Source organism: Lissotriton vulgaris, unplaced genomic scaffold (assembly GCF_964263255.1).
Source record: "Lissotriton vulgaris unplaced genomic scaffold, aLisVul1.2 SCAFFOLD_889, whole genome shotgun sequence".
Taxonomy (NCBI): Eukaryota; Metazoa; Chordata; class Amphibia; order Caudata; family Salamandridae; genus Lissotriton; species Lissotriton vulgaris.
The window spans coordinates 525564-536815 of NW_028243042.1; the positions used below are offsets into that span (position 1 = coordinate 525564).

The 11252-nt window shown below is 40.4% G+C and overlaps 1 protein-coding gene and 1 pseudogene across 1 annotated transcript; both read left to right on the forward strand.

Moving 5' to 3' along the window:
- Positions 1 to 4004: 4004 nt before the first annotated feature.
- LOC147668732 (uncharacterized) lies at positions 4005 to 6699 on the forward strand (annotated as a pseudogene).
- A 731-nt stretch (positions 6700 to 7430) lies between these two features.
- Positions 7431 to 10755, forward strand: LOC147668733 (uncharacterized). Its single transcript, XM_086948470.1, is given in 3 exon segments — positions 7431 to 9180; positions 9183 to 10376; positions 10379 to 10755. Coding segments are annotated over 3 exon segments (3321 nt in total).
- Positions 10756 to 11252: the final 497 nt, after the last annotated feature.

An 11252-nucleotide genomic window follows, 5' to 3' on the forward strand; every position in this document is an offset into this window, starting at 1 on the left:
AAAACAGCTCTCACAACTCCCCCTCTGATGACTTCTAGTTCATAAAAATGTACTGGTATTTGAGTACAGAGTTCAACAACTTTGGGTTCTTCTTCTTACATTCTCCCAGATCCTTCACCGTATCATAGAGATCACTTTGCTTCACTTCTTTTTTTTGTGTTTTTTTTTGCAGAGTTTTATATAGCGCAAACTAGACCCGAACTCAATCAGGTATCAGAGAGCTTTACATATTTTCCAGTTACGTTACATGAGGACACACTTTCATTTTAGGCACAGGGAGATTAAGTGATTTGCCCAGAATCACAGGAGGTTTTTGGTGTCGTTACCGAGACTCAAACCCAGATCCCCAGGTCCGAGGTCGAGCGCCCTAGCCGTTAATTCTCTTCCTGTTTTTTCCTCTCATTGCTGACAGCTTCTTATACTCAAAGTCCATACCATTGCTTGAAGAAATTATCTTGTAAAATTTAAAGGAAGCGAGCACACGTTCATGTAAACCACTTCCTCTAAAGTTCACAATGTTTTTTTGACTGTATACCACATTTTATGCCAATCGATTCTACCAATGTTCTTTCACATTTAGTCACCAAGGAGACAGAATGGTTGCACTTGAATACTTTATTTGCCAGTTTCAAATGCCATCTGCTGCCCATCCAAGCTTTCAACAGTGGCACGTGGTTCTTGAAGATGGAGTGAAGTGTACGAGGTTGATCAGGCCACTGATTGAGGCCCTGAAGAGGTAACTTGGTTAAGTATAGATTTAGTGTGTATGGGGAAGTCAGGCTGTTATGGAAGGTGGGGTTGTAGTTACTGGTATTGTGATGTATTCCTATAGGTTCTGAATCGATCCCCCTATTCCTGACCCTATTCTGGTTAACAAACTAACAAGTTAAACTAGCAGTCAGCCCATGAGGCTGAAAACCCCCATGATGCAGGAACCGTTATCTGATTAAGCCACACTACGGCACAGGAACGTGTTATCTGATTAGGTCATAACTCTTGCAATCTAATTAGACAAGCGATATTCCTCCAGCCCCTGATAAGGCATACGGAGTTCTCAAAACAAATCAAACCTATGTCAACCTGGAAAAACCCTGCGGCCATTGTTTTGATTTCATCGAGAACTTCAGCAAAAGAATGTGCTAACGACCTGGTCGTATGACATCTTTATTGACGTATCTATGTCCATCCTTACGTCAATCTCGGCACCTTAAAGGTATAAATATTACCGATATTGCAAACACACGCGGTGGTGACGAGACGGAGCAGCCATACTTGCTGAAGCCCAGAGCAGAGCAGACCCCGCTGGCGCAGCCCCGCCTTTCTGACTCGCCGACAACGAGACGCGCTGCTTTCTCCTGCCGAGAAATCCAGAAATCTGGGTAGCCCTCGCAGGCAGCCTGGAATATCGAGACCAGAGACGAGAGATACCATCCCTCATCCATCCTAGATTCCAGGTACAGAACTGAATAACTCCTCGCAGAGAATTCTTTAGTCAGTCACTTGGCAAAAACAAACTTAACTTAAACTGTAACTTTCTATTCCCGCCCACGTATTAGGCTTAGGTCAGGTACACGGGGTAGGCGTATTTAGAAACACCAGTTGAGTACGTTTAGTCAAATGTATATGTGTATAAATATATTTTATTCATTTTAAAACATCTTATGGCTTAGAAACCATATCAATGTTTTTACAGTATAATTTTATACTCCTGCTTTTAATGTATGCACTTTACTTAGCTATAAGTATTGCAATAATATCGATCCATTTCTCTTGTATGAGAAAAGAGACTGAACAATAAATAACACCTTTTATTGAACACGCCCGTCTCTTCCTTTTCTCTACAATCTGATGAGACTAAGAAAGCACGTACTGACTGAGTAAAATAAATTGCCTTTTGTTCACACGACTCTCGAGATACACTTTTGATTAGGGGAGAGCAAAGTTGTCATGTTCTATGGTTGTCAGAAACTAAATCCCTTCTTGTCTAATCAGGGAAGTTAATTCCTTCCTGAACATTCGAGAAAGTTTCTAGTGAACTCTGAGCTAGCTGGCAAACCAAAAACTTTAAGTCTAATATCGACAGTAGTAGACCTAGTTAACGTCTGGTCTAGGCCTATACTATTGAAGGTATTATTCCAATGCGCAGAGCCTATTGGGATAATAGGAACTACACTACATGGCGCCCAACGCGTTTGGAAAGGGCGATAAAACTAACGTAAGACATTTAGAGTAACTCAGTCGTGCTTTCTCACTCAGACCCCTTTTCCCCATAATACTCCAAAGACGTCTGGAGTGGGTGAAAGGTTATATCCGCCAGACCTCGCAGGAGGGAACTCCTATGTATGGTTCTTGGTTTAGTCAACGTTGAAGGATACACTGTTCCAAAATATTGTGCATCTAATCTTTGTTTCCATAAGAAACCTGATCTGCAAACAAAAGAAATAACCTTCCTGTCGGTAAAATGGTAGACAGTGATGATGAAAGAGAGGCAGTTAGATTAGCAACTGAACTCGCAGCAGCTGATGCTACTATGCAGGAAGCAGACCAGGATATAATACTCATCCCGGTCATCAAAAGGAAATCTATAACACTAAAACGTATAGAAAATGGACTGACACCTAGAGGTGGCACAGTCATATTCGTAATTGAGGCACACGAATATCGGCAGACAGAGGTATACTATTCATGGATAAACTTTCCAGCAGCAAATCCTGTAACAAAGTACTTCCACTATTACAAAATAGAGGAACCTCCTGAAATGTACACTCCTTTCAAGGAGGTGGAAGTACCACTTAAATTTCAAGAGCATTTGCTCTTATTTAATGGCGCCCTAATACACAATAATCACATCACCAGGCTCGGTCCTTGAGGTAGACCAGGAGCAACGTGGCCGGTCCTAGCCGGATACACACCACATCCAGACATCGATGGGATGTCTGCACCACAGCTTTTAACACAGCTAAAACAATTAATAAAAATACATAGACAATTAGTCCAATATGTGATGCGGACTTCAACAATTCAGCCAGCAATTAAAATTCCACAGCTGACACCTCACCAGGGGAACACAAATAACATTACACCACAGAACATACAATCCTGCCTAGGTAAAGTACCGGCTAAACGGGAACAAATACCATTCTGGTTGGCACAAAAAATCACCCAAATAGAGGTGGTGTTTCCAGACACCACCCCGTTAGAAAAACACAGGATTCTGACTATCTGTCTTCCAATGGGAATCGCACCACACATTGAGGACTGTGACACTTGGGGTACAGTCTTTGCTTCCATCTACACAAAAACGCACAGTGTTCCATCCATTTCGGTAATACCAGATGTGCTAAAACAAATTCAAGATGAATACGGTCCAGAACCCGCTTTAACTCTTGGTATGAAATTACTGAAAGACTTCAAGCAGGTCTCGGCTATATTATTAGCCAACATAAAGGGAGAAGCAGCAAACGTGGCGATCCGCCAGAGGTTAAAAGAGACAGATATAGCAGACCAACCAGCTGAAACTGCCAGAATCATAGAAAAATCCTATGAGGAACTAGGTAGAGATAGTTTAGGTGGAATACCAGTAAAACCACAACTGATTGAAAGTCCTGAAAAAATATTTTTTAATAATAATTCAACATCACCAAAAAAGAACTGGGATGGAAACAAACAATCCAGTCCTAAAGAAAAGAAATTCCAGTCCCGAGGAAGGTCTCCTAGGCGGAGAGAAAAATCTCCGAACCAAAGACACAGGTCACCCCAGAGTGACCCCTCTGGGAAAAGATATAACCTTAGAAATAGGGATAATATAAAAAAGCCTGATAGATATCAAGACATTGATACACGTCCCTCTCAATCTTTTCAGACTTCCACGCAGAAATCGGAAAGAAGAGGACGATCAGAACAAAGAGAAGAGCACGCCAAGTCCAAAGACAAGGAACCTGCTCAGCTAAAAAAGAAATTACAATTTCCAAAAAAGAAGGTAGCCAGCATTAAAATAGTTAACAATGCCGAGAATTCTGAGGACACAACTGAAAAACGGAGAATGGGCTCAGACAATGCTAGACAGCACAGCAGAAGTGAGCATAGCTCGCAAAGTCCATATGAATCATCTGGAGACAGTGGACACGAATGAATATCTTCAAGTGGAAACTGCAGACACCAGAGTTAGCAAACCCCATAAAATATATGAAATAACATTACGTATAGAAGGGGATAAGACTAGAAAAATAAGGGGACTATTTTGGGATAATCTCTCCAAGGGCTATGACATCCTTCTAGCTGAAAAAGACTGGCCACCAGAGTTTGTCAGGGATTGCCCTCATGGCGAAGAAATAATTATGCCTGCCTTCTCAAATCATATCCCAATTCATAAAAAATACATACTTGCTAGAAAGTGGGCAGTAGCTCTAGCTCCTGCTTTATATAAAAATCACGTAGGATGGGATGAGGACTCTCCTCCTCACAAAATCCAGTTAAAATCACAACCTACTGCACAAAGGCAGTACCCAATTAAGCAAGAAGCTAAAAAACAGGTAAAAGAAATACTAGATCAGCTAGAATACCAGGGGGTGATTTAAACTTGCACCTCACAAATGAACAACCCTTTGTTTCCGGTCTCCAAACCAGACAATTCATATCGTCTAGTTTTGGATTACCGACACCTTAACACATGTTGCAAAACTTTTGCAGTGCAAAACTCGCATAGTGCTGCACTAATGAATAACATAGTGCGCAAAAAATACAAAACAACATTAGACATCTCTAATGAGTTCTTTTGTCAAAACATAGCACCGGAGAGCAGATATTTGTCTGCGTTCTCAATAAATGGCACTCAAAAACAATTCTGTCGGTTAGCCCAGGGGTACAAGAACAGCCCGGGAGTATTCTCAGCGAGAGTAACAGAATTACTACAAATATATGATGATGAAGCATTATCTTATGTCGACGACATTTACTTAACAGATGATGACTTGGATACTCACTTGAAAAGAGTGAACACCATAATACTTGGGTTCGCAGCAGAGGGTTACAAATTCAACTTTAAAAAATCTAGAATTGCCCATCTGACAGTCCTGTTCGTAGGATATGAATTATCAAGTGAAGGCAAAAGCCTGGCTGACAATTTTCTAGAGAAATGTGCCGTAATCCAAGCATCTAGAACACTAAAAAACCTACAGTCAATTCTAGGCTTCCTAAATTTCGGAAGAACATACATTGCAAATTACGCAGAAAGGGTCAAACCCCTTTATGATCTGATAAAACCAGATTTTAAAAGATCCAATTGGACTCAAATACACACAGAAATTTTGAGATCCTTACAAACAGACATGCTAATTAAAACAAAATTAGAAACACGTGATAACACACGCAATCTTGTGATTCGAGTCATCCCAGGAAGATGCGGATTCACATACCTGACCTCTAATGAGGGAGAAAAGGTACCAATTGCATTCAAATCACATTTGTACACAGAAGCTGAACAGAAATTCAGTATTACAGAAAATATTGTTCATGCAGTTCAAACCGCAATAGCTAGAGAAAAAGATAAATCTGACGGTAGACATATCACAGTCAGAACAGCAGAATCAGTCTTTGAGGCACTAACAACACCGTGTAATTTACCAACAACAACATTGAATCCGGAATGGATACAATGGGTGAATTCAATTACAACAGACAAAGTATACTACTACTTTGATCCAGAACTAGAAGAATTAAAAAATCTAGAATATGAAAAAATATTCCCTCTGCCAATCTACATTCTGCCCTTACGACAATACGCTTGTGTAATCTATACAAACGGACATGCTCAACCCTCCTTTTGGGGAGAACAAGCATACAACCTCACATGTGAGATTACAAAAGAAGTGTGGCGCGGAGGTAAACTAAAACCTCTATTAACAAAAACACACTCAGTAGAAACTAATTCAGAACAACAGACTGAAATATTAGCATTGAAAATGGCGCTAGATAATGCGGATCGCGAATTCCCGACACTTATAGTGTTAGATTCATATTACTGCTTCAAATCATATAACAGCGATTTGCAGACATGGATTCAAAACGGTTACAAAGATGACACAGATGCAACAATAAAGCAGAAACTGCTTTGGGAACAAATAGCTCTTTTACAAAAAGAACTACCAAAGACTCACGTGACACACTCACTGAGTCATCAGCGTGATGGCGTTCACGTTGCAGGGAATTCATTGGCTGAGACAGCCACAGCGGCAGCCACTAAATCGGCTTCCATAGTTCGAAAAAAGCGTACAGCGAAGTATATTGACGGTGAAACAGTGCTGGCGGTGAAAACGTCATCAAAAGGCGACTGCTCAGCGTTACCGATCAACTGTCCACTCAATTACACATACATAATCGATGCAAACTCCGTCCCTTTTGCTCGAATCCCTGGAGTGGGGGATAGAGTGATTCCAAACATGGACAGGAGGACCTTGTTAATTGCAGACGCACATATGGGCGAGGGTCTTGGACACCTCAAACTAAAAGATTCTCTGGAAGAATTACAATCAAGGTACTGGTGGCCAGGCATGAGCCTGCAGCATCACATTTTTGTAAAAAAAATGCCAGGACTGCAACAGAGATCGCAGTGGTGAGAGAAACGGTATACTACCATGGGTTCTCACTCCAGAAAGAATCAACAGAAAAAAGCAAAGCGTCCGATTAACATATACAGGCTAGTTTACACTTATAATGTAGATCCTCAGCACTCGGCTGACGTCTGGACTGTTATACAAGATTTGCGAGTCTAAATGGCATATACGCTAAGAGCATGCTACGTTTGACCATTGTTTTCACTCTAGCCCTCCAGCCTGAGGGGAAACATGGCCAAATGAGCATAGCACAGCGGGAATCTTCTCACTTCCTTCCTGAGGGTACGGGATGGTGTAAAGAAAAAACCAAGGCATAAAGCAATCTATAACGGAAAGGATATTAGGTTCAGGAGCTGGGTGGGTCAAACATCTAATAAGTGTCCAACGTAGTCTAAATAACTTGCCAAGAAATTCTCTGAAGGGATTCAGTCCGTACAAATTATTATTTGGAACTAGGATGTTAACCTCTGACCTTGATAGTCAGACTTCAGTGGTGAAGGAAAAAAGCTTTGATATCAAAGACCGTTTGGCTATTTTGCAGGACTTAAATGAAACAAGAAAAGACCTGAGCAACATAAAGTTGAAACAGCAGCCAACAACCACTGAAGAACCACCACCTGTCCCAGCAAGACCTGTCTGGATTCCAAAAGTCGGGGATCTAGTCAGAGAAAAGATCGCGGTAAAGAAGGAATTTGGGCCTTCTTACAGAAAAGCAGTTCCTGTCTTGTCTGTCAACGGGACAAGATCAGTTGTACTACCGCCACTTGCTGGTAAAAAGGAGAACCGAGTTGTATCCATCGACCTGGTAAAACCACAATCATGTGGCCGATAACACATAGTAGGCCAAGTGGACTCCCAATAAGTAGCAGAACACCAAGGTTTGCTACCAGTACAGAGGTCCTAACAAAGAGGCTAATCACATTCGAAACGCCTACAGAAGAACAACAAGGACTATGCAACAATGCAATGGAACTTAGACCTCTGAAAACCCAAATAAAAACATTTAGCAGAGACACACCAATCTATAATGAAGTACCAAATGATAATGCAAGAAACAGTAATCATGAAGCAATTGGAACAATTGACAGAACTGCATCCGGCTACTTCATAAACTTCGATGATTCCTCTGAAGGCTTCAGTGAATCAAAGACACAGCCATCATCAGAAACCTTTAAAGACAAAGCTAAAGAACTTTTGAAACAACTGAAAGAAACATATCTGATTTCTCCATGGATTGAATTTTGGGTGGGTTTTGGTGCATTTATCCTCATACTTTGGCTCATCATGGTACTAACATTGGGACGCTTCATTGAGGGAAAATATGCTAAAATGGAACAGAAAAGTAAGAAAATCAACTTGATCCTCAAACCACACACATCTTCACACGTCGAGAAAAGAGAACTTTCTTCAGTCAACTTCACAGCCAATCCTATACCGGGTGGGGTAGCATGGGACAACACTGACTACGAAATCTATGGTCCGGTTGAAATCCTGAAATATCCACACCAAATCAAGATCTCGTTGAGTGACTTTGTAAAACCGAGCTCATTTGCTGATGATTGGGACTTCGAAAGCATTAATAATATGATGTCTGACTTAGTGATGTCTGCTAAATTTACCAAACATGATTATTTGCAGGGTTCTACACATTATGATAGTATGTATTGCTATAACCACTATGGCAACCATTTTTTACATAGATCTGCACAACCTAGAAATGTTTTAAATTATAATCAATGGGAACATTGTGCAACCCCTCCAAAAGGAAGCTCAAGAACCTTTTATGACAAATATTCATACTTTTCAGGTTTTAACACAAGTAATGCTGAAAAATTTTATTTCAAATTGTCAAATAAGACAGGGACAAAGACCATGATAACCAACACGAAATTGATATATTCAGACTCATTCTTTGAACAAATAAATACTTTTGGTTTTGATTATTGGGACAAAAATGTTGAATTAAAAAGTGTTTGGGGCACAAAAGAATGGCAAGTACAGGGTATAGAATCTTTGTTTAGAGCCTGCATGATCCCAGAACAAATTATATTTTTAAATGACACAGTTCAACAAACTACCTGTCTTGGCCTAGCCAAAATCAAAGACTTAAATAAACCGTCTATTCCAAAACCAACAATGAACAGCAATAGCTCTACAGATGAAGAGATAGACGTAAATTATGTATTAAACCAAAACAGAACACATCCTGATTGGAAACAGTGGTTGATCTGGCCCACAGATACTAATAACTGTCAAGACAGATTCCTGAACAAAACACAGGGGTTCAAAATGACCAGGCCAGACCCTAGATATTCCCAAAGACATCACCCAGGAATAATAACCACCTACAGTGTGGGTAAATTATGCCTTAAATGGCTACAAACTTCCACACTGACAGAAATTAAGCAACACCTAACTTTACTTACTGATGGTGCTGACTTGCGTGATTTCATTATAGGACCGCGCAAACAGCGTCAAAAACGTTTCATAGCAGCCTCTGTATATGCAGCATACAACGAGGCCTGGAAGGTTACTCAAATTGAGACAGCAGAAAGGATACGGGAAATTGACCTATTAATTTGGAAAAATCACTTTCTGTAGTGGACAATGGGTTAATGACTCTGTCCTCCAGAATCTTTTCTTTGGACAGCATTGTGTCTTCAGCAATCGACATATTATCGCAAGACTTACTGTTGTTACAACACGGTCAGTCCCAATTGCGTTCTATTGTACAGCTTGCCTGGACGTTACAAAATCTGCGTTCAGGCTATGTGCCTTGGCGTTTAATCAACACAACGTCACTATTCCATATCTTTAACCTTACTGATAGACAAATCAGTATGGCACAAAAGGGTGCTGATTATACAATCTTGAGCATTGAAAAACTCGAAAGATTACCAGTGACAATGTCAGAACGACCTGTCAGTGAATGGATAATACATGGGATAATTAATATTCCAATTTCAACCTTCAGGTTTCAATACTGCCAAAAATATATACAGGCTGGCATGTACGAAAAATTGGGAAAGGGGTACATTAAAACAACATGGAACCTGCCCTATTCACATGCATGTGTCAGTAATAAAGGACAGAAAGTGTTTCTTAGTGGCAATAATTGTGCAATGTCACTAAGCGGTACACTTCTGTGTAACGGAATTAGTTTGCATGGAGCCTGTGAAGGGAATTCATATAACCTTTCATGTCACCAGCAAGGCGCACCTGCAACAGAGATAGAACCATTCTTTCAAAGACTCTATAATGGGAGTTACATTCTAATTGTAGATCGCAGATGTTGTAGTCTTATGCCCGGGACTCCTTATCTCCTAACTACGACTGCGAAGGTCAAGTGCTGTGGACGCTCATTGTTCCCCAGCTCCTTTCCAGACAGGGAGGCAAGGGCATGGCCCAACTTGAAAATTACTTCTATTCAAATAGATACTTTAAGCAGAATGAAAACAGTGCTTCTTCAGATGCCGACCATGCTCACGTCATCAAAAGAAACGTATGATTTCCAAGTCGCAAGGACGACTGCAGAGATACACTCTTTATTATCAACTAATTCCCCCATACATTTCGCAGAAATACTGAATGAAATCTTAAATATTTCTGATACCAGTGGGGTCTCAAAAGTATTTAAGACAGTATTTTCGATGGCATTAACACCATTCAAAGCCATACTGGGTATTTTTCCAGATTTCGTCCATTCGATTTTTGGCGGACTTCCCCTCATTTTAGGACTGATTGCAGGAATTCTATTCCTAGTCCTTATTTTCGTTATGGCAAACCATGTCACAGACAGAACACCTGCGACAAGGGAAGAAACAATCCTAGCCATTGGATACCGGGACCGGATATCAAAATCAAGGTTCACGCTTTGTGCTGCCCTCAAAGGCTACCAATCCTGATGACGGCATTCGTGGAAGCTTCACCACTACGATTGAGGGGTAGTGAAGTTCAAGATGAAAGCAGCATCGATCAGGTACGACCTTCTGTCAGCAATCCAAATCAGAACGTCAATGGAGACAATCATGCGCATGAATGCATGGTTACACCTATTTCCGAGTTAGTGGAACTTTCCCAGGAAGCTGTTGACAGCTTTTTTGAAAGCCTAAATGATATGATGTTCTCACCGGAACAGAAATAGAGACTTTTGAGCAAGCTCGCACACGGCGTTCCCTGAATTCGGCCTTCAACTTTAATAATAAAGTCACATGAACAAATTTCCCTCCAGTTCACGGACAGCAATTTTTTCAGCAGCCCCAAAATATTTTTACATATTTTTCGGGACACTATCTTCTGCTTAAAGTAAGAACTATTCTTAGAGAACTAAAATTTCTAATTTTAGATAGCTTATAGACATTAGCTGCCCGCTGGTATGTTCTTATATATTTTATTCTGTGATGGAATGGTCTCGAACCTTTTTTCTGTATTAAGAGCCATTTCATGTGTAATTCTCATATGCCAAATAGCAATAATGTATACAAATGCCTGATTACTTTAGCATTATTCTACAGCTTGAGTGCATACAATACATATGACTGCAATTTTTCCGTATATTTGAAATATTTCAAAATGCATTTATGTATTTTGGGGTGGTAAGGTATACACAATACTCTATAGTATGTTTTACTATGCATAGAT